Source organism: Capsella rubella, unplaced genomic scaffold, assembly GCF_000375325.1.
Source record: "Capsella rubella cultivar Monte Gargano unplaced genomic scaffold, Caprub1_0 scaffold_2, whole genome shotgun sequence".
Taxonomy (NCBI): domain Eukaryota; kingdom Viridiplantae; phylum Streptophyta; class Magnoliopsida; order Brassicales; family Brassicaceae; genus Capsella; species Capsella rubella.
The window spans coordinates 12,866,870-12,892,627 of record NW_006238922.1 but is presented as its reverse complement, the minus strand read 5'-3'; the positions used below and the strand labels follow the sequence as shown (position 1 = coordinate 12,892,627).

The 25,758-nt window shown below is 36.2% G+C and overlaps 6 protein-coding genes and 1 long non-coding RNA gene across 17 annotated transcripts; 5 read left to right on the top strand and 2 right to left on the bottom strand.

Annotated features, from left to right (window-relative positions):
- Positions 1–2,725: 2,725 nt before the first annotated feature.
- LOC17895860 lies at positions 2,726–3,393 on the top strand. Its single transcript, XM_023788564.1, is given in 4 exon segments — positions 2,726–3,018; positions 3,054–3,070; positions 3,156–3,230; positions 3,233–3,393. Coding segments are annotated over 4 exon segments (546 nt in total).
- An 828-nt stretch (positions 3,394–4,221) lies between these two features.
- Positions 4,222–6,875, top strand: LOC17894797 (beta-1,3-galactosyltransferase 7). 2 transcript variants are annotated; one of them, XM_023787666.1, is made up of 11 exons: positions 4,222–4,408; positions 4,567–4,666; positions 4,929–4,987; positions 5,080–5,291; positions 5,368–5,431; positions 5,536–5,608; positions 5,687–5,807; positions 5,886–5,973; positions 6,063–6,188; positions 6,279–6,388; positions 6,501–6,875. In XM_023787666.1, exons 1-11 carry the CDS (start codon positions 4,314–4,316, stop codon positions 6,647–6,649), a joined length of 1,197 nt encoding a protein of 398 aa, XP_023643434.1. In that variant the 5' UTR covers positions 4,222–4,313; the 3' UTR covers positions 6,650–6,875. The 2 variants fall into 2 exon arrangements, with proteins under 2 accessions (XP_023643434.1, XP_006301157.1); XM_006301095.2 differs by having other exon boundaries at positions 4,223–4,408; positions 5,089–5,291.
- A 72-nt stretch (positions 6,876–6,947) lies between these two features.
- Positions 6,948–14,508, bottom strand: LOC17894394. Of its 9 annotated transcripts, none has more exons than XM_023787662.1 (20): positions 12,812–14,506; positions 12,125–12,210; positions 11,698–12,048; positions 11,540–11,623; positions 11,355–11,451; positions 11,077–11,150; positions 10,833–10,890; positions 10,505–10,634; positions 10,283–10,404; positions 9,997–10,218; positions 9,646–9,893; positions 9,335–9,547; positions 9,020–9,226; positions 8,869–8,922; positions 8,718–8,783; positions 8,494–8,625; positions 8,355–8,408; positions 8,182–8,241; positions 7,704–8,105; positions 6,948–7,587 (listed from the first exon to the last, which is right to left on the bottom strand). In XM_023787662.1, exons 1-20 carry the CDS (start codon positions 14,070–14,072, stop codon positions 7,396–7,398), a joined length of 4,113 nt encoding a protein of 1,370 aa, XP_023643430.1. In that variant the 5' UTR covers positions 14,073–14,506; the 3' UTR covers positions 6,948–7,395. The 9 variants fall into 9 exon arrangements, with proteins under 9 accessions (XP_023643430.1, XP_023643433.1, XP_023643427.1 ...); XM_023787665.1 differs by having other exon boundaries at positions 6,948–7,584; XM_023787659.1 differs by having other exon boundaries at positions 11,077–11,451; positions 11,698–11,786; positions 11,868–12,048.
- A 2,421-nt stretch (positions 14,509–16,929) lies between these two features.
- On the top strand, positions 16,930–18,140 carry LOC17895666 (putative glucan endo-1,3-beta-glucosidase GVI). Its single transcript, XM_023788563.1, is given in 2 exon segments — positions 16,930–17,002; positions 17,179–18,140. Coding segments are annotated over 2 exon segments (1,035 nt in total).
- Positions 18,141–19,195: 1,055 nt separating this feature from the next.
- Positions 19,196–21,002, top strand: LOC17895869. Of its 2 annotated transcripts, none has more exons than XM_023788190.1 (3): positions 19,196–19,318; positions 19,904–20,693; positions 20,784–21,002. In XM_023788190.1, the coding sequence occupies exons 2-3, from the start codon at positions 19,910–19,912 to the stop codon at positions 20,792–20,794; spliced, it is 795 nt and encodes a 264-aa protein (XP_023643958.1). In that variant the 5' UTR covers positions 19,196–19,318; positions 19,904–19,909; the 3' UTR covers positions 20,795–21,002. The 2 variants fall into 2 exon arrangements, with proteins under 2 accessions (XP_023643958.1, XP_023643959.1); XM_023788191.1 differs by lacking the exon at positions 19,196–19,318 and adding an exon at positions 19,320–19,401.
- LOC17896068 lies at positions 20,745–22,193 on the bottom strand. Its single transcript, XM_006301104.2, has 3 exons — positions 21,858–22,193; positions 21,292–21,444; positions 20,745–21,206 (listed from the first exon to the last, which is right to left on the bottom strand). The coding sequence occupies exons 1-3, from the start codon at positions 22,134–22,136 to the stop codon at positions 21,120–21,122; spliced, it is 519 nt and encodes a 172-aa protein (XP_006301166.2). The 5' UTR covers positions 22,137–22,193; the 3' UTR covers positions 20,745–21,119.
- Positions 21,993–23,521, top strand: LOC111832033. The gene is made up of 3 exons (XR_002835160.1): positions 21,993–22,083; positions 22,212–22,298; positions 22,997–23,521. It is a non-coding gene; the product is annotated as an uncharacterized LOC111832033 (long non-coding RNA).
- The last annotated feature ends 2,237 nt before the right edge of the window (positions 23,522–25,758 follow it).

The window sequence follows — 25,758 nt, the reverse complement described above, 5'->3', positions numbered from 1 at the left end:
AATTAGGTTTAACTTATGAATTTTGGAAAAATATCATTTCTTTTTTGTTTTTTCTCCTTTTCACTTTTTCTATTTTTCCGTTTCAAAGTGTATTTCTATTTCCCTTCTCCGCAAGTAAATTACTCTCAATTCATCTTTTTGAAGCGTGCCTTGCTCATATTTATTATTATGCCCTATTAAATCATCTTAAACACAAAATAATTTTTTGTTTACAAAAAAAAAAAAAATTAAACACAAGTGAATTTTTTGCTTTTGTTACTCTCTCTCTTAATCTGGTTAATATTTTTTGTAAGTCCATGTACTTTCAATTTTGACATGCAAGTTTATAGAAATAAAATCATATATCATCATTATTATAAAAGTAAATTATTGACAAAAAATAAATAAAAGTACATTTTAATTTAATTTTTTGAGATGGTGTTATTAATTTAAAAGTACATAGATGAGAAACAAAAGTAACTAAAAATCCACAATAATTATAGATAGTTTTGTTTCAAATGATATAAAAATAATAATTATAAAACACTGATTTTTTATAAGTATTACTATTATCTATTATATATTAATTTTAAAATGCTACAATTGCATGTGTCAAGATAATTATTTATATCCTTGTATTCTTGTTAATGTATGTGAATCTTAATATATATATGATTAGAAAATCAATAGATGATATGTACTAAACAGAAACAAATCAAATAAGAAATATTTTGAAGACATGTGTCACTATTAGTAAGAAAATTAAAAAACTATAGATAAGTAATTGGACAAGTTAAGTATACTGTATGATGCATTTTTGAAAAAAAAATTATAACTATGTTTTGCTTTGCTTTTGCTTTTGTTTTGAATACTTTATTCTAAAATATAGTTCAAAAGGATAAATATAAATGAAAAGGCTAAACAAAAATTATTTATCTAAAGTTGTTTGATGAGAGTAAAATTTATCTAAAGAAAGAAGAAGTGAGGAGAATTTGAAGACACATAAAATTTATACTCGCTATAAAAATGCCAAATCTTAATTTAAGACAAATTTATTTGTTTATAAAACGAAAGCTATATATAGATCACAGTTGATGTAAAATTTGTCTGAATATCGTTCTTTTAGTTGTTTATTAAGTGCAAACAATTATATATCTAAACATCAATACATATGTTATGCTTAACAACTTGACCGTTCGATTCAGCTGGATCCTTCATCAAGTTGAAGTATTCCTTCACTGATTCTGCAGGTTGCAATTCACCTTGCGTGTGTACATATTACAAATTTGTTTCAACTGAGCTCAGCTAACTATCCATGTCTACCTAATGTTTCTTTATGATTGTATGCGTAATGTCATTTGTAATGCGTATGCGTGTTATGTTATGACTATACTATATATTTAGGCCACTAATCAATTAAGATATACATCTTTCTACTACCATATATCTTTTGCATGCATCGTCATTTTCTAAATCCCTTCCATTATCATTACCAATTTACCATCATCCCCTCTAGCTGAAAGAAGAATTATTATCAGGATCCTTTTTAAGATAAACTTCATGAAGACATATCTAAAAATACACACTGTGCAACTCTAATTGCAACAATTCTTCTCCATCTTCCGTTGTGGGCTTTGTTTGCATCATCCATTTTCAGTTGATGGGCCTCACAGATTCTATTGGGCCTAAACACTTTGAAATTTAGAGGTTGTGATAAATAATCAAATTTCTCAAGGAACCTGTTTTTTAAGGAAATTTTGAAACTACTTTCAACATACAGTACTAGTCGAAACATGGTAAATTTATCAAAACAAGTTAAAAACAAAAACCCTAGAGGGGCGTCTTTTAAGTTACAAATGAATATTTGCACCCCAACTTCGAGACTGATCGTTTATTATTCTCCTTACACTTTTCATTTGTAATGGATCTTAAGAAGTGAGTAGTTTTTCAAAGCAACACACATTATTGGATTACTTTACAACATATCCAGGAAACTGTCCCTTGCTTATTTGTACCTTCCGAGCAATTCATTGATGCTTGCAAAACTCCCTAAAGTGTGGCGTGATAGAGTTAAATAAACGCAGATGATTCTTAGTCAACACATTAAGCCTCACTCGCATGTCAGATAACTAACACTAAGGCAAATCCTGCATTGCTCTACTTTTACTATTAGCTAACATTATATTTAGTTGGTTGATGCACTAGAAAAGGCTTTTAAACAAAGTGTCACTGAAATAGTAGTCCGTCTACTCCTAAGCTCATCTGACTGGACATCCAAGTCTCACCAAGCATACTCAAAGAAGAGACGAAGTTCTTTTAAACAACCAAAACAATTATTTATGAGTATATTTATGGAACCTTGTTCTCTGTTTTGAACCTTCCTTTTTAAAAAAATATATTATTATTGTCATCTTACAGTACAAAGGTTATTGTTTACATGCTTGATGCTTCCGTTCTGTTATGTGAATCTCAAAATATGATTAGAAAATCAATAGACAGCCAATCAAATCAAGTTTGGGATTTCAAGACATGTGTTGTTATTTATTTGCTAACACTATTAACAGAAATTAAATTTATAAGATAATGATTAAAGTAATTATCAAATTTGTTAATGAATCCTATATTTTAGGGAATTTGGAAATACGAGTTGGAATACGAGTTGCCAACTTGCCATTATAAAAAGGGCACAAACAAAACTAATTAGACGTAACTAGAACGAACAAAAGAAACTATTAGCAGAGTAATTATGAAATCACGTCTTTGTAATCTCAAGCTTTACAAGTTTGATGTACCTTTTGAGTCTGATGTCGGAGTTATGGTACTAAGTTTTAAAGGTGTACACGAGTGTGAACGGTTTCAGTTGACGCGATACACAGGAAGAAAACAAAGAGGAGGTTCAAAAGCTGGATTGTCCAAAGCATTCATAGATATGGTCGATTGGTCGATCATGATGGAACATGAGTCCCACATAGCTAATCATATCTTCGACTATATTGTCTCCAATTTCTCGTTCAAGGATCTTGATACCGTACCTCCCGCGTGTCCTGTCCTCGTCTTTCACTTTCAAACTAGAGAGTTTGGTGAAGATCATGTCCCTCATGAGATTGACATCGCATCTCTTGTTTTGTCCACAATGAGAACCAGAGACTCTGTTCTGAGCGTTGAAGAAGCAAGAGCTAGACTCGTACCAATTGCTCCACCAACGACAGAGATAGTAGATTGTTACCAAAGTCAAGAATTGTGTTGTATATGTGAAAAGGGTATCCGAAAGAAGATGAGATTGTTCATAAAACAAAATGCAATCACATTTTCCACGCAACTTGTATCTCTCGTTACTTGTTGCACACTCCTCGATGTCCTCTTTGCTCCGTAGAGTTGCCACCTGTCGACATCCGAACTCTTCTCTTCTTCTAAGACATATATCTATTATATATGTTAAAGACAAGATTCGATTGAATTCGTCTATCCAAGTTATGATTTTACTGTTTCTTGTTTTTTATACTCCAAAACTGCTAAATTTGTCACCTCAAGACGAAACCAAAGATACTCAAATACCATAGATAAACGAACATCGATAAATACGTACCAAACATATTGGGCTTATTGGGTCGAATAAGGTCTGATTAGTGATACATGTTAAGCCCTAACGAAGGCTAAGGGCTAAGATGGGGGAGGCAATTTGCAAGTGTATCTGAAAAATCCCATAAAACCGCACATCACGGCGTGCGACGTGAGTGATGCGATCCACGAAAACGACACGCATTCTTCCGCCTAACCATCTTTGACGGTCTCTAATTACATTCTCTTAAAATGCTTTTTTTTTTTGACAATTCGTCTCTATTAAGACATTCGTTCACATCTCGTTGCTATAGAAAGATTTATTTATGATATTGGGATTTTCTTTTTCTTTGAACAAACTTATGTACTGAGACTTCTTTGTAATAGCCTAATAGGCTAGTTAATGAGATATATAATATGAAAATAATTTAATATTATTTCCTGTACTCCGTTATGCTTTGTGTGATCTTCACACAAATTCGAATGCCAAATTATATTTCTTTCTGTTCCAAAGGAGTAATTTGTTTTGTGTGTATTTAAAATTACTGACTTGGTATTTTCGACGGTGTGAATAACATTAAAGTTGAATAATAAAAGTCAAAAAGTGTAATAAAATGTTTTTGTTCGGAAACTTTCTAATTTAATTTTTGGGTCTCTTCCCATGAAATGTTCTTGATTGTACTCTCTCTCTCTCTCTCTCCCTTTAAATCTGCACATCTCTTTCTTTCTTTTTCTGATCTCACTCTCTCTCTCTCTCTTGTTTCAAGCTCTCCACGATGAAGCACAGAGTCTCCAAGAGAGTAATCTCTCTCAAATGGGTTCCATTTCTCTGCATCTCTTTCTTCGCTCTTGGAGCAATCTTCACCTCTAGGTCTCAAAGTTTCTTCTTTTATCTTTGTTTCTCCTCTACTAATCTTCAGACTCTATCCTTCTTCTTTCTTGTTCTGCCTTTTTGTTGCTGTTTGGTTTCTCTTAATGGGTTTTTTTTTTTTGCTTCTGTCTCAATTTTGGGATTTGTGGATTGTTCAGGTCGTGGGAGCCGTCGTCAGATTCCGGAAGTCAGCTAATTTCACAGCACCGTCGTGATCAGGAACTTCAGATTGTGTCAGACGATTGTGCTCATAATAAAGTATGTTTCTTGATTCTATTTAGTCTGAGACATTGCTATAATGAGCGGTCGATAAAACCAAGAGTTACACTAGATAAGGGAATCTGACTTTGGTAGCTCAGTTTTGAATTATGAATTCATAGTTTTCATAAGTTCCGTCAAATGAGTTTAGCTCTAAACTTTTGAAGATAGGCTGCGATGATTGATTGTGTGTGGACTTTGTTTCGAAAAGATTTGGGTTTTATTCGTGTTATGTTTCATCATCTGATTTGCTCATATACAGAAGTCTACACAAGAAAAAGATGTAATTGACGAAGTTTTGAGAACTCAGCAAGCTATACAGTGCGTGAGAAAATTGAGTTTTTTCTTTTCGTCTTTTGTAAATCAACTTGTTTTCTCTCTTTATGTTATAGCTTTCCTTAATGTCTTTGGAGGGGTGACAGGTCGTTGGATAAGTCGGTTTCTACGCTTCAAATGCAATTGTCTTCTACAAGGAGCTCTCAGGAGACAGTTGATGGCTCAGAAACCACCAGTTCTTTAACAGGTGCAACCCCGAAGAAGAAAGTTTTCATGGTAATGGGAGTTAATACTGCATTTAGCAGTAGAAAACGGCGGGATTCAGTCAGAGAAACGTGGATGCCTCAAGGTTTTGTTTTAAACTTAATGCCACTCATCTTACTCTTAGTACTTACCGCTAGCTAATAGCTGTGCATTTTTCACAGGGGAGAAGCTTGAAAAACTGGAACAAGATAAGGGGATCGTCATCAAGTTCATGATTGGACACAGGTGTGAGGCTGCTTCTCTTTCTCTCTAAGAAGTTAATATATTTTGAGGAATGTCATGAATTAAGATGGAGTTTGAGTCTCAACTGTATACAATTGTGTTGCCAGTGCGACGTCAAATAGCATATTGGACAGAGCTATTGATTCAGAAGATGCTCAACACAAAGACTTCCTTAGGCTGGTGAGACAATTTATAGATCTCTAAGAAAGAATACAACTTTTCACTGTTGTTTCTCTTTAAAATTCGTATTGGTTGCAGGAGCATGTTGAAGGATATCACGAACTCTCAGCAAAAACCAAGATATTCTTTTCCACTGCAGTAGCGAAATGGGATGCGGAGTTTTATATCAAGGTCGATGATGATGTTCACGTCAATCTCGGTAAAACAAAAACCAGCTTCTACTCTTTCCTTTTTCTGTTATCTCCTTAAATGGAAAGTTATAAACTTTTCCTTTCAGGTATGCTGGCTTCCACACTAGCCCGTCACCGCTCTAAACCGAGGGTCTATATTGGGTGTATGAAATCAGGGCCTGTTCTTGCTCAAAAGTAATTTCACTTGCATGACTCCAGCTTCAAATCTCTCTGGCATTACTGTTATAGAGTACTGTTAAAAAAATCCATTAAATTTGTTTCAGGACAGTGAAGTACCATGAACCTGAGTATTGGAAATTTGGAGAGGATGGTAACAAATACTTTAGACATGCTACGGGACAAATCTATGCCATCTCAAAGGATCTTGCCAAATACATATCCATCAACCAGTACGTAATTCAACATCTGTATCATAAAGAGCCTTTCACCTTCAATAACAATCATATTTTTGTTCTAAAAAGTTTAAACTTTGTCTGTAGGCCAATTTTGCATAAGTACGCAAATGAAGATGTGTCTTTGGGGTCCTGGTTTATTGGCCTTGAGGTTGAACATATTGATGACCGCAACTTCTGTTGTGGGACTCCTCCAGGTAAGGCTCATCACACAAACAGATTTAGGCAATCTTCCTCTTGTCTCTATTGTTTCATTGGAGTAACCATTCTCACATATGGTTATGTTCCACTGAATTTACACTCTCGCAGATTGTAGATGGAAGGCAGAGGCCGGCGATGTGTGTGTGGCCTCATTCGAATGGAGCTGCAGTGGGATTTGCAAGTCTGTAGAGAGAATGAAGATAGTCCACGAGGTGTGTAGTGAAGGAGAAGGAGCTGTTTGGAATACACTTCTCTAGAAGATTATTCAGTTCCCAATCAGCTTGGTCGAGCAAATACTAAAGATCTATCTACTCATAAGTTTGACAGAGTGCTGCAAGAAAAGGGAAAAAGCGAGAGAGGGAGACGAGATGGCAATTTTTGTATAGAACCAAAGGTATACGATATAAAACTGGAGAATACAGAAACCTTAGTTGTTGTGAAACAGTTTGTGCTTAAGTTAATGGATTTTTGATATTTCTTCTACTCGAGTTGGATCATGCTAATGTAATCATGAAAATGAGGACAAATGAGTTATTAACGTGTTAAGAAACTGCATAACTAAAGAATTTTCAGACAACTATTATTCCCTTGGTCAGATTTTAGACACAATTGATGAGTATTTACACTTATGCAACCCTCTTTTTTCCAGCTCATTTATACAAACAGAATTACACGTGACCGATCCTTCTTTATATATATGGTAACAGGGAGCTTTTTTCTCACTTCCCTGAATCCAATCTGAAGCCTTTTTTCTATAGAGATGTTACCCTCAAATCTCAAAAATTACCATAGGCACAGTTTGTATCAGTACCCAAAAGCTTCACAATAGCCTCTTCAGCTGAGTCTCAGTTGCAGCCACAGCTTTTCTTGTAGCGATATCATCGGTTCTTTTTGCTTTAAGCCAGTTGGTGAATCCTGGTTGGGGCGCAGAAGGTGATGTCCACCAATGGCCACTATCTAACTAGGGTAAGAGCAATGAGCCCATAATTGTCTACTCTTAGCTTTACCCGTCTTTACCTGACTGATCACCTGAAGATGTCTTCTGGTTCACTGGCTTGTCAGATGAAGCTGCCTTCTGGTCTTCCTGAAGGCAATCAACAGGAACATAGAAATATCCCTTTGGGAGCCGCCGGTTCTTGAAAGAAGCTTCATCTGATGTCATCACGAGCTCTTTTGCAAATGTTTCTACATGCTGCTATTATCAGTTATCAAGACAAACAAGTATAAGATCCTATGAATGTGCTGAGTTGAGCACAAAGAGTCGCACTTAACAACAATCCATGTAACTTACGACAAAGTTAATCTTCTCACCTTCTTAGGCTTTGACCCTTTATCTCCATCCTCTGAAACACTAGGTGAGACTATACAATGTTTTCGGGGAACGGTTTTCCCAGAAAAAATCTGTCTTTCGGTTGGCTTACGAGAAAACCGACTCTTGGAAGTAGCACTGTCATCAGTTTTCTGATCAGTGTCCATTAACATGGGACCTTTGCCACGTCGCTTAACAGAGACTGTGCTGTCAATGGTGATATCATCCGACCTCTGTATTGCTTCACTGCCAGATATATTACTATCAGGATGACCTTTTACTGATGTTGTGGCTGAGTCTGACGAAACTTCTGGAGGAGAAAATGGATTACGGACATGTAATGAACGTGCAGCGTGATCCCTTTTGGCAGCAAGTATTTCATGTGAGGAAATAGCCAACTCTCGCTGCAAAAGGTCAAGCTCCCATGTGATTCGAATCAATGAAAGGAAGATTTTAGGTTTAGGCCTAGTTTTAACATACCTTTAATTTCTCCCTCTTGACTATCCGCTCACACAGAAGGCGTAACCTCTCAAGTTCAACCTGGAGGAGATTCAGCAAATTCAAAGAATCAAAAATAATTTGATAAGAAATGGGAAGGAATACACTTTACACAGCAATGTCAAAATCATTTTGCCCTCGCTAAGACCTCTTACCCTATAATGCTTGAGACTTTTCAGTTCCTCTGCCCCATGTTTCTGAGAATCGGCCTGCAAACACAGTTATACAAATATAAGCAAGCTTATCATACAAGTAGGTCATAATAAAGATGGTGAAAGAGATAAGAAATACGACCTTTGCCTTCTGCTCCAAACTGTGCTTCTCACAGTAAGCCTTATGCGGAAGTTTCCCACCACCAGTCATATGAAACCCTACGCTTCTGGCACAGGAGGGGTGGAATGTCGTCTGGCAGTTGCCATAACTACACTGTAAAATGATAACATAAGCTTTTTGTTCAATCTTAGTCCCAATACTTGAAATAGATGTCTTTACATAATAAGGTAAAAATGGGTGACTACCTTAATGCATGCACCAAATATCCGTTGGCATACACAACAATTGTCCTTGTTCTTGGCCAGAGCCTCCTAATAAGGCACCATACATTGAGATTAGCATTTTTAAACACTTTAAACGTCATAGTAATTCAGTATTATAATCATATAAACCCACCATTCCTTGCACAGGATTTATTTGTCCCCTTCTGAAGGTTGATTCCAAGGACCACTGCAAGATATTATACACCAAGTTATTTGCAATGTTCAATACTGAATATTGTACACCAGATCCTGCTAATAACTGCTGCCGTAGAAGGAAAATTCACCTCAGCACAAAAAGCATGTACCCATTCCTCATTTGTGGTTTTTCTAAAAGCCCCAGTTAAGCCACCACATAGAGTACACTCTGTAGAAGAATCTGGTTTTTCTCGAACATTGAAAGAAGGTTCCGAAGATGACTCCGCACATAGCTCACAGTACCAGGGACCAGTGGATTCTTTAGCACATTTGTAGCAATCCATATGAACAGCAACCTGTAATTGGAGCCTGATAAGATACCATACTGTGCATAAAAGCTGTCCCTAGAACAGAATCAGGCCTTAATGAAACATTAGAAATAAATCACAGTAAATGTCTATCACCTTGCAACTAGAGCACACGACAATCAGATTCCATATAGTTTCGGAGCGTCTGCAGATGTCACAAGTTCGTGGATTTTCTACTGAAAAGTCTGGTGCACGATGATCAGACCGCTTCTCAGATGGTGGCCCAGAGACAGCCATCTTTAAAAGTGTTTCCTTCGTCTGAGGCACTAGATGAGAGCTACCAACAACTTTACGTCTAGAATTACTTATCTGTCCGATATATAACCAGTAAAAATCAAGGATAAGAAACATGGGAAAACCAAAATTAATACGGAAGAAAAAAAAAATCTAAAGGTAGCAACAAAAACCTCTTGTTGTGCATGTTCTTCTGACAAATCTTTCCTAAGCGATGTATTCCTAGAAGATGTCGCCGCTGCTGCGGTAGCAGCAGCTAGAACAGCCTGGGCTTGTTTGTGTCTTTTCTCTTTCCTACCTTGCTTTCTTGCTTCCCTGACATCATGGAAATATTTGTTGACCAGAACATCATCCCATCTTCGTCCATGTTGTTCATCAATCTCCAGAGGCAGTTTTTTGGCAACTTCATATACTAAATTGTCTGAGAAAAAGGACCAATTTTAAGGATACTATAACATAAATTATATACTGCAGAAAACATTGAAAATTGTGACCATGCAAATAAAAATGGACATTAAATTCACCAGAAAGTTGCTTTCTTGAAACTGCGGTGCCAAGTAACTGAAGCTGATAATATAGAAGTTCCCCTTCCACTTCATCTTCAGGAGACAGATCCAGTATGCCCAATTTCCTAGCTTTAGATAACTGACGAAATGTGTCTCCACAGTGTGCACTCTGATTTTGGTGATTATGAAAGATAGTATGATCACCGGCGCCCTGCAGATGTATGTTTCCTTCTTCAGAGCCTGCCAAATGTTTTAATGTTACCAAATGTCCTAAAAGCTGTGGCATAAAGCATAAAGTCTCTACCATCAGGTTTCGTTGACATTTTAGCCACATCAGAATCCGTGCTGCTTTTCAGGGTCTGTCCCTTGCCCAGTTCTGACAATTCTTTGTAGATATAAGGATGAGGACTGAAACCAGGATCACTGCTTTATAAATAAATAAATAAAAAGAGATTTAGTAGGCAGAATGTTTATGTAGCGAAGCGAACAACAGAGACTGTCTCCCAATTGTGTTTCTGGAGCTTACATGAGATCCAAGATAATGGGGGTCGGACAGTTCAAATTTCCACAATTTTGAGAACTAGTTGGCCCCAAGGAAAAGGTATTGTCCAGCATGACACCAGAAGAATTGGAGTTTGATTGTTCACAATGATCATCTACGCAAAAGATTAAAAAACATAATCAGGAGCAGCTACCATCAACTAAGAAAAAATAGATTATTAAGTCATATAAAACATTGGACGATAAATAGACATCTTTCATAGAAATTACCAACATACAAAAAATATATATCTGCAAGCTTGACGGAAAACTATATGGAATATGGAAGAAAATAATGAAAAGTTAAAACATACCAGAAGGAAGATCTGAAAATTTCTCATGATGAACTTCCTGATCAACCACTATTGATTTCTGTATATGAGAAACAAGGCACAACATCAATTATTTCATCAGGAGGTCCTTGTGCATAAAAGGAAATAACACCAAGCTTGTGTTTAGCCAAACTTGGTGACAGATCTAACATGCCTAACAAATGAACATCGTGGGAAAGCATCTAGGTCTAAGGAAAATACAGAACAGTTAAGATTGTGTCATTACCTGTTCTTCCGGAGAATGATCAGGTGCCAAACTCACACTTCCTTCTTTCGTCAAAACCGATCCATTGGCTTTAGCTTCATCAACCACAATTCCATTACCATTACAGTTTTCAGTTAGCGTACATATTGTATTATCCTCCATATGATTACAAATGTTGCTTTCAATTGTTCGCTCTATAGAAAAAGCTTTAGTGACAGCAGGATCTAAGATGTCAGAATCTAGCATCACTATGTCTTCAGTACAGATAGCCCGACGCTCAGATTTAGTAGTGTTCTTACATTTAAAATTTTCGCCTTTATTTCCAGAACCCATGTGTGCATGCTGGCTAAGCCATTTAACTACTTTGCCTAGTAAATCAGGTAACAAGTCTCCATCCTACAACGAAATTTTGAAATTAATACACAGAAACTCACAATGAGACCACCATGATTACAACAGGTATATGAGAAGTTTTACGAGTTACCGTAAGTTTGACACTCAAAGCATCAGGATTGACCCCAATATCTGCAGCCACAACCTTCACATCCACTTTCCCCAGGTCGATCAACTTAAAAAAAGTGTGAATCAGTGAGCAAGAGAGTCAAAAGGAATAGACAACCCAACTTTTAAGAATACACAAACCTTTTTCAGAATCAATCCAAAACTAAGCGAATTGGACAGAGTTCTTTCATCCTCGTTGCTTCTCCCCGTCATTCCTGATTCAACGTGGTCTGTTGCAGAGCAATTAAATTTTGAATGCGGTGATTCTAGTTCTCGCAATTCGCTGTTTCTTGAAATGTCAGAACCTGTACCCGGTGTTCCTACATCAACTCCATTCTCATCATTGCTAAGGTGACCTTCTCTAACAGATTCCGACGGAAGATGACATATAGGAGAACGACTACCAACGGCGGCATTCCTTTCTCCTCTCTCCACAAACTTTCCACTTTCTTGACTATCGGAATGCTTTGAGCAGAAAGCTCGCAGTTCGACCTACAAATTTTTCTTATATTGTTACAGAGAAAAACCCCACTCCGTACGATTTCATTCTGTAAGGGATGAAACTTACAGTATCACACCCATGTTTTCCCCAGACCTCTAGTCTATTCCCTGCCTCTCTTGCACATATAGGATGGAAAGAAGTTCTGCATAATCCTGTGATCAAGAGATTGTAACAAACTATCAATTACTAATCTCTGATATCCACCAAAGAATGACGACATAATAATGTGAATCAAAGAAAAGTGAGCCAAGTTGTTCCATGATGAAGCTATTAACTTAGATAAGTAAATCAAGTAGGAACATCAGATAGCGGGGCACAGAGAAGGGTAACAAATTTGCCTATTGATTTTAGTAGAATCCAAGCCGTGTGCATTAAACTTTAACAGCAACCCAGCAGAGCAACATATTCATATAAGAAAAAGAAATAACTACTTCACCCAAATTGCAATCATCACAAATTAGCCTACTAAGAATATGAAAACACCGCATTGTGATAAACAATGTCGACAAAGTGTTTTCCAGAAAAAAATGATCCAAACAACTGGATCATCCAGAGCAGATAGAGGTACAACAACAACTATGAGCGCAGCCAAATGAACCCAAATTCAGGTGAAATGTTGGACATTTTTGTTAAGTTGTTCCAAGGACGAAGCATCTTAAGTAAAATACCCAAACTAATACCAGGCCATTAAGAAAAATCAATGCAACCCATGCTCAGAAGTAGACTGGATGCACAGAAAGCAACAATACATACCATTACAACAGCGAATGCAAGCACCAGATTTCACCTTGCACAAGTTACACAATAACTTCCTCCGAGTTTCTTTTATTCCAGGCAAATTCAAGATGGGCTCCATTTTTTTCAAGTCTTCTATATACACCTCAGGCATCCACAGAGAGCAAAACAGATGAGCAAACTCCGCCGGCCCACCATTCTCAGTTTTTGAGAGAACAGGTTTCAGGATGCCACCTTTTTTTGGACAAAGCAAGCATGGTCTTTTCGAATCACCACGACCATTCTCTAGCTCACACCAAGAGCACAACCATGATTTATCTGAATCTTCAAGCAGGCCATAACATCTTTTATGAGCTGTAGCTTTGCAGGAAGTGCAAACAATCAACTGGTGATGATATTCCTTGGAATCAGCAGTGCAGCAAAAATCACATAACAATGCATTCCCTTCACAAGGAGCAGCCACCATTAATTTCCCCAAGCCTGCATCACCACCAAGAAGCTTCCGCTTTTTGGAGGGCCTTTCTGATGTCAACAAAATCCTATTTCTAATACCTAAAACCCATTCTAAACTACCAGAATAGTCTGACCCAGAGGAGATTTCATTCCCCACATTGTCAACACCCATTGGCTGCTCAACATCTTTGTTTATGTCTTCGTTTTTTACTGTGCCTTCAGATATCTCTTTTCTGAGAAGGTCCTTAGTTTCTTCCAGAACAACATCCTCACTCTTTGCACTGGCATCGGTTTCCCTCTGTTGGATATTAATAGATTTGTATTCCACCGATGGAACTGAAAAGCAATTCCTAGAAGACAAAGATCGTAGAGATGCTAAATCTGACAAAGTTTCTAAATCAGGCAATTCTAAGCGCCTAAAGTAGTCCTCATGTTCAAGCCAGATACTCCCAGTTCTCAACTTATCCCCTTGCCTAGAAGACGTTTTCTTCTTCTTTTCCGTCCCAGAATGAGACTTCTTGTGCCTTTTCTTGTTATCAGTACGGTTGAGCAAATTAGCTAGCCCAACGGGTAGAGTAGGCACACTTAACCCTGAAGTGGAACCATCTTCAGGAATATCAAAGGGTGACCTCTCAGAAAGGTTCTTGCTAGCCTGAGCTAAGAAACCGATATCCAACGAACCCATATCCTCAAACCCCTTGTTCCCATTATCACTATCTAACGCAGCACTACGAAATGGGCGACAAGGCCTCTCTTCAGCACCACAACCTCCGTCCACTCCCCTACCCATCATCTTCTTCGGCCACTGGCATTGGTCAACGTTCATAACCGACACAAACCACCACCAAAAACTCCCGCGCGGCCCATGAAAAGGGAACCCTAGCCCTAAATCCCCAAATCCTCCAAAAAACAATTCCGCCTTCAATTTCACCCTTATCCAAAACAACGGAAGAAAGAAACAGCCAATTAAGCAAAACCCTAACCCTAATTTCGCGAGCCTAAAACCTAACCCTAGCCTAGCTCCCCCGTACCAATCTTGGCGCCTTTCAGATTAAGAACGATAGAAGAAGAATAAGACGAATTAAAAAAAAAAAAAAAAAAAAAGCGAGGCTAAGATTAGGGTTTCTTCTTCAAATTTCTCTGGTTCATGTTCTTTCGGATCCTTCCCACGACTGGTTCGGTTCTTTTTTTTTTTTCAGAGAGATTTTTTCGCGTTATTTGCAGGCAACAGAGGAACGGTTCATTTTTTTGGGGCAGAAATTGTTTTTTTCTCTTTTTTTGTGTGCCAGCTTTTTTATTCAGAGAATATGATAGAGAGGTGTGAGGTCTAGTGTAGCACTCGTGCACCTCCTTTGTTTCGACACGTGTTCTATTTTTACTCGTTAGATGACTCACGAGATACGACCCCGTTAATTCATTCGTACGGATATGCTTTTTTTTTCTTTACCTCCCTCACTCTTTAATTGTTTATTTGATCCTTATTTTTATAGTAAATAGAGATTTCGTCCATCACCTTTTCCATAAGTTCAATTAGATCCAGATGAGATTCTCTTTTAGATCCTTTTACTTTCTTTCTTTCTTTTTCTAGTTTTGAACTTTCTGTTTTTGGAGCCTTCGTATCTGTCTATGATGGATGATACCACTCTATTTTTGGTTCTTGGATTTGCTATATTTCAATACAATATATAATGTGTAAAGTTTGATTATTTGGAAGAAAGAGAATGTAATGTATTAATTGCATGCTCTATATTAATATGAAAATGACTCTTTGTGCCCACTAATTGAAACTTGCAATGCTTTAGCTTTCAAATTTATTGAGGGGGAAAAAAAACACGAACTACTGAAACTGAAATGATGGCCAATCTAGATTTACTGAAATATAACTTGGCTGAGTTAATTATATAACTGGAGGGTCATTGGATATTATTTGAATGAAATTATGTATAACGTTTATTACATATGAAATGATGAAAATGATTTACCAAATTAGAACCTCAACGTTTGTGGAAATTATATTGAAAGTTTTAATATTGTTTTGATATGCAAAGCTAGGCATGTCAATCGGGCTACCCCGTCCCGCCCCGGCCCGAAACCCGTAAATCCCTCAAATATGTGAGCCCGGCCCGGCCCGGCCCGAAAAATTTCCGAGCCTATATTTTAAAGTCCGGCCCGGCCCTAACAGGGCTACAGGGGTTTTCGGGATTTTTGGGCTTTATTTACCGATAAAAAAATCAATTTCTAAGTTCATAATAGTTTTTAAAAACTATATTTAAAGGTCTACTATAAATATAATGCATCAAATTTTAAATAACTTATCAATATTCATTAAAACTAACTTAATTTAAGAGAAAAAAAATAAAATCTAAATAAATTATTTACACTTTAACCCAATAAAACATGGAACTAAAATACTTTAAAGTATAAGATAGAGTCAAAATTTAATAGATATTTTGATGATTTCAAAATCATGATACTTATATATATTTAGTTTTAGCTTTGTATAAAGATTTTAAAAGTAATAAGTAAGACTAATAAGTAAATTTGAAAACTATAACATTAATCAATCTTTTAATCAAACTAAAATATTCAAAAAACTCACAATATATTTGTATAAGGGCTTTTCGGGCCGGCCCGAGCCCGACCGGGCTAAGCCCAAAAATTTCTTTAGCCTGAATGGGCTTAGCCCAAAAGGCCCGGTTTTTTCTGGACATATATATTTAAGCCCGAGCCCGATGTTTTTCAGGGCCATGCCAAACTAGCCCGCGGGCTTTAGCCCTAATTGACATGCCTATGCAAAGCTATTGCACCACCCGAGAAACATGTAAAACAGTAGAAATCAGAATAGCTTATCAACTTTCTTAATATTTTCGTAAAGTGATAGTGTATTATTTTGGTAGTCTACTAGTCTCCGACTCTCCGTTATAACTCGGACATATATGTACGTGTGTTTTTTATAACTCGGACATATATGTACGTGTGGTCGCAATGTGCGTTTCGTGTATTTAAAGTTTACCGAAAACGTTCTCGACTCCTTTTTAGGAGTGAGTTGGTGGTCCTATGACCTAATTAAACAACCAGAAAAGGAAAACGCTCGACCCCAACACAAATGGACCATAATGTTGAACAAAAAAAAGTAGTTAATCAGCCATTAAATCTAAATGACTAATTAAGCTATAAATCTTATTTGTAAATAGTTTAATCAACTGCATTTACTAGGTGCAACTGCGATACTGAACTCATTTCGTCGTTCGATTTTTTCACTCTTGTCGCCATTAATTTGAGCTTTCTTTATATTAATTAGTAGTAGTACTAGTAGTAGCTTTGTCCATTTCTCAACATAGCTTGATCATTCTATTTGTTTTCGTTTTAATAATGTTGAACAGCAAAATGTTGCTATTCTTAATTAACTTTGATTTTATAATCCACGCTACATTATTATGCGAATATTAACTGCTGCAATTCATGCTTGAAAGCCTTGATTATCTTTGTGTTAGAGATATCCACCATGAATACAGTCATTACGTTGTAATTACGCATGCTTCCTAAGAAAACCACCCTTAAATACACATTCACCAACATGAACATATTCAAACATCCGTACACAAAACATTAGAAGAATCATATCTAGTCTCTCTTAAATAGTTATTTTACAATTTACACGCACCATGATTTCACATACATCAATGGATTCCAAACCAACCGTTTTAGCTATTGCTATATTTTTCCTCCTGTCCATCCAAATCCTTTGTCCAGCTGGTAAACAAATTGAATTATAATTGTAACCAAATGATAACTTATCTCATGTCGAACCGAACCGTGTTGTTCTTTTTCAATTCTCTTACATTTACTCGATTTATTTCTGCTACAATCAATTTGATCCATAAACCGGACTGGTTTATCACCGGTAAGTTGTAACTTATGCTCTCTTCTAGGTGTCGCAGGGGAGATCACCGGTGTTTGTTACGGCCGAAACGGCGACAACATCCCGACGCCGGAAGCTACAGTAGCTTTATACAAGACCAACAGCATCGACGCAATCCGTATGTACGAGCCATTCGCCGACATGCTCGAAGCGCTTCGTGGCTCAGGTCTCTCCGTGGCGTTTGGACCACGAAACCAAGAAATCCCAGCCCTAGCACAAGACCCAGCCGCCGCAACCAACTTCGTCACCACCTGGATCACACCTTACATAAACGACGTCTCCATCAAATGGATCACGATCGGTAACGAAGTCTTCCCCGGAGATCTCGCCCCGTTCGTCGCCGCCGCGATCAGAAACGTAAACGCCGCCCTCACAAATTCCGGCGTCACAGGAATCTCCGTAACGACGGTTTTAGCGATGAACGCGTTGACCAATTCATATCCACCTTCCGCTGCAATGTTCCTCCCAGATCTAACCGAGTTCATGACGGATGTGTCATCGATACTATCTCAGACGAATTCGCCTCTCATGGTGAACGTGTACCCTTACTTCGCATACGCGTCAGATCCAACCGACATCTCACTCGATTAAGCGACCTTTAGTTCCCAAACGCCTATAGTGATCGACGGTGATTTCCAGTATAGCAACATGTTCGATGCGATGGTTGACGGATTCAATTCTGCCTTGGAGAAGATCAACGCTGGAAACGTGGTGGTGATGGTTGGGGAAACTGGGTGGCCGACGGATGGATACCAACCTTACACGAGCGTTGATAATGCCAAGGCCTACAACATGGGGATTCGGACATGCGGGGGATCTTCGCGGAAGCCGACGCCTCGCCGTCCGTACACGCCGGTGGACGTGTTTTTGTTTGAGATGTTCAAGGAGGATCTGAAGGATGGTCCCGTGGAGCAGAGCTTCGGAATCTTTGCACCTGATATGACTCCTGTCTACGACGTCTTTTGTCCTTAAAGAGATTTGTAATTTTTCCCGCTTAAATTATTTTGGGTTTGTTAGCAAACTAGTACGTTTTTGAAACATAATTATAAAGGTAGTACATTTACTATTCATAATTAGCAAAATAGTACAATTTTACTATTTCAGGTATCTGTACATATAGACAACTGTACAACAACACATTATTGTACATAAAATATTTGTACAAAGAGAAACAACTACAAAAACACATATTTACACATAAACAAATATACATATATAGACAAGAAAAACATTTGTACACGTACAATTATACGTATATATAGACCGCTGTACGGATGATTTTCCGTACAGCGACACACAACTGTACATAAGGATAGCTGGACGTATCAAAATTTGTTTGAAAAATATTATAAATTATTAGAATAAAATGTATATCAAATTATAGAGAAAAAAATGTAGATTTTTATGTAACTGAAATTTTATTAAAAACAAATTTATTTTGATTAATATTATAGTTATTAGATTTAAAGGGTTTTTTAATAGTGTATAAATAGTGTCCAAATAGTAAAAATGTATTAGTTTGCTAATTATAAATAGTAAATGTACTACTTTTATAATTATGTTTCAAAAATGTATTAAAAATCCAATTAATCCAATTATTTTTAAAACAGGTTAATAGGAGTGATTTTCTTTATATGCTGGTAAATAGGTAAACAGGTAAATTATATGCTGGCATTTTCTTTCTTGTAACAATTTCTGATCAGTTTTTTATATATACAAAAAATTATATTAATGGACATGGAGTACTAAATTAAAAATTTAAGCATCACCGGTATAGAAAAAAAAAATGAAAATTGAAGTGGAATCTTATTGGGCATAAAAAACGAATATTATTTCGTCTCTTTCGGCCTCTTCTTACAACAACAAACAGAGAGAATGGGCTTACGGCCCATTATAATAAAGACAGTAAAAGCGCGAGATATCCCCATCGATACGAGAATTTGGATGAGAAAAACGGTTGCGTCAAAATGACGACATGTAGGAATCTAACCGCAAGTTTAAAACCCAAAAAAAAAAAAGTCTTTTGGCTTTGTTTGCGTACGTCAATTTGTAGAAGCAATCTCGCTTTTCTCTCTTATTCTGTACATCATCCTTCAAGCTCGGAGCTCTCTCTCTATTCTCCGCCGGCGATCTCCTCCGCTTAACCTCCGGTACTGTTTCTCCCGCCGGTCTCCTTATTGTTAATTCTGTTATCTTGTTGAATTTCGTCTTCTCGATCTCGAAATTTGTCTTGGTAAGATTCGCTAAAGGTCTCTGATCTTACAGTTTCGATAGAGTGATAGATTCCGTTCAATCGAGATCTCAGGTCATTGTTTGTTGTGTTATCAAACATTGAATTGTATAATTTGTTTCGGGTCTTATTTGTGGATCGACAAATGAATCTGCGTTGTCATTGATGCGTTGCTCAGTTTTGCATGAATTTTGGATTTATTTTATTAGAATTGCTTCTCCAGATCTGGATTTTTTCATTGTCTTTGGACTGAATCGTGTCTGTGTTTGTGATTTCCCTTTGCGGATCCGGTTAATGCTCACTATATTGTATATAGAACTATAGTGTAATTATCTGTAGCTTATGCATCCAGGATCTTTGCTTCTGTCTGGTTCTTATATGAATTAAGCTTTATCTAATCCATAGTCAACTGGTCACTGAGACCGCTATTAGTGATGAGTTGTTTGAATTTTGCTTGTTGGTTACTACTTCGCATGGATCTAATAATTGAGTGTTTTTTAAATAGGATCAAATGGGGAAAATCAAGAAAGTGAAACACAGTGCTCACATTGCCACTCCATATCCATCACCATGCTGCAAGAAAGAATGGGCTGGCTCAACTTGCCCAGTATGTTTGGAGTCTCCACACAATGCGGTTCTGCTCTTGTGTTCGTCCTATCACAAAGGCTGTCGTCCCTACATGTGTGCAACAAGCAGCCGTTTTGCCAACTGCCTTGAGCAATACAGGAAATCATACAGTAACGAAACCGCAGGACAACCCGAGCTTTTGTGTCCACTGTGTAGAGGTCAAGTGAAAGGTTGGACTGTGGTGAAAGATGCTCGGATGCATTTCAACTCTAAGAGGAGGACTTGTATGCAGGATAACTGTTCCTTTGTAGGAAACTTCCGGAAGCTCAAGAAACATATGAAGGAAAAACACCCACATGCTTGCCCGAGAGCCATTGATCCAGCTCTAGAAACCAAATGGAAGAGGCTTGAGAGGGAAAGAGACAGAAGAGACGTGATAAGCACAATCATGTCATCGACTCCAGGTGCTGTTGTGTTAGGAGATTATGTGATAGAGCCGCATAACCGAGCTGTTTACGATGAAGAAGACGAAGAAGAAGACTACAGCTCAGATGATTCTCTGAGCAACGGGATACTGGATCTAGATTCATGGCAAGGACAAGGCCATCACATCCGCTTTCTCGATCTGGAATCAAGCGACTTTGCATCCTCTTCCAGCTCCCCTGCTTCTCCTAGCCGTTCGCTTCGCCGTTTGCTCTTTCCAAGGAACCAGAGAGGCGGCAATAGAGGTCGGTAACTCTAATTTAACCGAAGCAAATTCATGATCAATGTCCTCTGCATATTTCTCTCCACGATTACATTTGACTTAAAAATTGCAGGAGCAGTATAAAAAGGCTTTACATGACTAGCCAATTAGCCATACACAGGGAATTGAAAAAAAAAAAAAAAACTCGCAGTCGTCCCTTTCTTTTATTTATTTTTCATGTAAATTATGTATTCTGTGTAATTGTATCATTGTTTCTGCATTGTTGTACTCTCCACTGAGGCATGGTCTCTCTTATGCCTCTTTTCAAATTTCTCTTTTATTTCCCTTTGTATCGATTTGATCATCGTCTTCCTCAAATTCTGGAAGAACAATAAATTGATTTTGTGAAAAGGAAAAAATTGTTCTCACATCTCAGCCAACTTGGGACAAAACTTCTTATCATGATGATTTATATTTTGTCTTCACGAGTCTCTGACTCTCTTCTACTTCGTAAGCAGCCGCGTGATAAACCTCCAACCACATGTTTAAGTTTGTTCTTCATTCAGAAAACATGAAACAAAGATTAATAAACAAGATAGGAACTAAGTTGCAAGGAAATAGAACAGAAACATCGGGAGTACCCAAAGATCAGAATTGTGATTAGTTCTGCTCGTCACTTCTCCTTCTTCTTCATCTGGATCAAACTGGCGGTATCTCCACGTTCTATTTTTCCGGCGAAATGGTAACCGGAACTTACTAAACAATTTCCTGATCCACCTTCTTTTCTTCTTCTTCTGCCATTGACATTGTTATCACTTATCAACACAAAACAAATAGGTGAAATTGCTTAACAGTTATTACAAAGAAAACAAAACCGACAAAAATATATATGAAACCAAATAAAAAATACTCTGTTTAGTCAGTCGAAAACTCATAAGAGGTTTCATATTTGACATTTCGTTTTGACATAATCTACTATAACCAATATAATATCATAGTCCACAACTCCACATCACACTAGTCAGAATATTGATTATTCATTCATTCAGACGCAACTGCTTTACTTGCTCTTTATTCTTTCCGCAAGTACAAAACGCAACTTGAATTATATACGTCAGGGCCCATAGCTGGCCCAACTAAATTATAAAAGCTCATTATGCAAAATAAAAATCCAAACCAATATAGAAAAAAATCAGAGAAACGTTACCTTCGGGTTCGGCCGTTGAGGCTTGTTGTCACTTTCTCCGCCGCCGGTAAGACTCGCCGATCTCAACTGACGAATATTCGCTAACAGATTAGCTCTCCGATCATAGCCAAGTGTTTTTCCGATCTCACGCATCCTCGTCGTCCTCTGAATGAATCTATCTCCTTCATCTTTCTTACGTCTCCCTTGAAACGATCGGACTGTCGTCGTTTGACGATCAACGTACACGGTGATGATCACACCGTACATAACCCTGGGATTTTCATCTCCCATTTTCTGCATTCTTTTTTTTTTTTTTTGAGTTGGCTTCTTCAAACTGGAAATCTTGTTTTTTTTTTTTTTTTTGCTGTTAATTAGGAGGAAGCAAGAAGCAAATCAAGAAAGAACTAATCTCTTCCTTAATCAGAATTACACGTGTCAACATCTCATGCCACCTTTTCATTTGTAAGTCTAACTACTCCACAGTCAGCGATCAAAGACGTTGACTTCCCCATTTACAATCATTGAAATGGGTAACAATAGCCCACTAAAATGGATATAATGGGCCTGTGGGCTTATGATAATAAATCTTGTCTTGAATTATATTAGGCCTTTATATATAGATACTCTCTTCTTATTCTTTTTTTTGCCAAACACTAGTAATAATAAACTTAATAAACCAAAATCAACTAACTACTACTAATAATTATAATTTCGAAGTTTGTTTGATTCAATATAGTTTAAGATATTATATAAAGGAGCTTTGAAATGATATTAAAAATCTCCACAATGATCCATTATAAAAGAATAAAATATGAAAATAATGTGACTAACCAACAACAATGTTCCAAAAAACTGTATGGATTACTAAAGAAAAAATTGTATCTTTGTGGTTAGATTGTAATCCTTTTAATTTGGACCACGGCCGCTTTATGTAATATGATATATGCTTTTAAACCAGCAAAGAGGGTTAACTCCAATTAAAGTAAAAAAAAACACTTATTAATAATAGTGCTTTTATTTGAGTAATCTAATAATTAAAAACATAATTAGTGTTTGTGTGGCATATTTCCACTTCACTTCACTGTCTTCAGGATTCACAATTACAAAAAGAAAACAAAAGATTTATTACAAATATAATAATACTATTTATCATTGAACAGACACGAAAAGGCGGGAACACCTAGGGGAGGCTATATGCGCTAATATGACCTTTGCTATTACGAATGTGAGAATATTTGTTATATACATTTTCTCGGATCTGCTCTGATTTTCATGCATAAATTTTATTTTGAAATGTTTATTCTTTTGGTTGTATCACATGTTTTTCCTTTTTCTGCAAAAGAAAAATCAGAACGCAGGTGAATTACCATTTGCGTAGTTTCAGGGTGGTATACTGACCTGAAAAGTATTGAACGTTCCAAACCAAACTCTTTTCAGTGGGCGATTGCATACTTTTGTTATACAGACACACACAAAAAAACGAAACTGACTATGTAAATGAAATTTTCTTAACTTTTCTATTTGCATTTTCATTTGTTCTATGATTTTAATAGAACATCAAACATTTTGATTGTATGTGGTGAGTATGCTGCACATTTACTAATTACATTATCCACATTGTCTTAATCACCATAACCGTTTATTTGTTTTTGTTTTTAATTGAGAACACTATCAATACAAAAGTATGTGGTTACTTCTTTTTAAAATGTTTGTCTAGACTGAACTTCACTAATCTTGGATCTTCCACTATGAGATGGGTTCTTAACCTTATTTATTGTTTCTTCTTAACTTATTGGTTGTGTTGTGCCTTTTCTTTTCATTTGAAACAATTACTGTATTATTTGGATATATAATTCTTGTTCTTGTAAAATTTAATTAATGTGGTTTTAGTTGAAAAATAGTTCCTGAGATAAAATTCAATTACATGTGTCCAACTTCGCCAAGTGCCAAATTTCTTATAATCCAACTTTATTATAATTGACTATAAACAGTTAAAGTGACCAATTATATACCAATATGGCAACTATCATATGGTTAAAAAAATATATAGCCGCATGTGTGGTGGTGTCAAGTGGTTCATTATTTCGTTGTATGTTATAAAAAGTGCTACTTAATTATGTTATACATATAAAGAAATTAAAGTGCTACTTAAAAGCAAAAAAAAAACAACAACATGTAAACAAAGAACAAGAGGGGTTATAATTATGATTATATGTCAGGATAATTGTGTTTGAATTGACGATAAGTCAAATAAACACCCGTTTGGGATATGTTGTGGCTATTATTGATTAATAAACTACTTACTATTCTATAAGATATGAAAAAAAAAATCAATTATGGGGTTTTGTTTCAAGTACACACTTTACTTTTTTGTTCGTCAAATTACATTTTCATGGACGTACAGTACAACATGGTTGTTTTTCATATATTTCAAATTAAATATATATTAAATTTTATACTTTTTTTTTTTATATCTTCAATCGACATTTTTATATCGTACGACATGGTTTGTTTATTTAGAGATAATAGTACATGTACAATATATATATAGTAAAGGAAAAAATGAAAATGAAGTGAAAGTGGCTCAAAGGAACACGAAAGGGTCGTCGTTGTTTCCCTAACCGCATCAAGCTCCCCCAGTTGCCTCCATTTATAATTCCTTATTCAAATATATATAGAGATACGGTACAATTTTCTTACTTTTCTCTGTAGTTATATGTATTAGTTTCAGAATCTTTTAGTAAAAAAATATGAAAATACATATTCCAGAGTGGCAGAATTGTTGTTATATTGGGAGATTCAGTGGTTCAACCGTTCATGATCGTCGAAAGTAAATTTTGTACGTCGTAAAATATCCAGTTTTAGAGATTACGTGTCACAAATCTCCTATCATATTTTTTAGTGGTCGTTATTACTCTATAGGTAAAATGGGGACAAGTTTATATATGTTGGACTTTAGCTAATATTTTGCCGTCGTCATGAAGGAATGCATGAGACTATATATATGTTGTCATTTGTCAATTTAGTTGCGTTATGGTGCAGAAATTATGATATTTTGCATGATCTGATTATGATACCTTATCGATAACTATCATGCGGATACGAGATTCGAACAAAGAGTTTTTCTTAGGGATTAAAATATTAAAAAGGTTCCCAGATTATAATTGTTGTTGAATGTTGATAAACACTTTAAGTACTGAAATGTAATATACTGGAGAAGTTTCTTCTATTAATGATCAAATGGATATACAAAAATGAAATTGTTTGGTTTTAAAATAATCACAAACTTAGGAAAAAGAAAAAAAAATAATCACAAACTTACCCTTTCATCTGCCACTCGATCTCATAACCATTAAGTTAAACGTAGTAGTTTATCATTTAAGTTATTAAAAATGGTATTTATTTATCAGTTTAAAAAGTAAAATTCTTCAAAGCAAGAAAAACTATCTGAAAAGTGAAAACTATTTTTTCAAAGTTATGGAAGGCAACCTAACTATTAGACAAGATATTTAAACGACGGGATGGGAGATTTCAAGAAATGCAAGAAAGAAATGAAAATGTAATTAGAAGTTTTAACCTAGATGAGATAATTTTATGGAAGATCTAAGCATTTTCCCCACGTCATTTTAAAATAACAAAACTTAACTTCTCCATGTCTTCAAGCAGTGTGCAACAAAGTTGATTATTACACTACTAGTTAGAAGCTTTTAACCAAGATTGACTCTTGAATTTATTTTATTACACCGCATGCAAAGATAATTAATATACGCGGGTCCATACGTTCTTACACATGTATCATATTTATAACTAATAATCTAATAACTGAAAATCCAAAATTATAAAAAAAAACAATCCCCAAAAAAAAAAAGATTGAAAATCCAAACAAATGACAAAAACAATATTTACGACCCGTCCCTTTGTT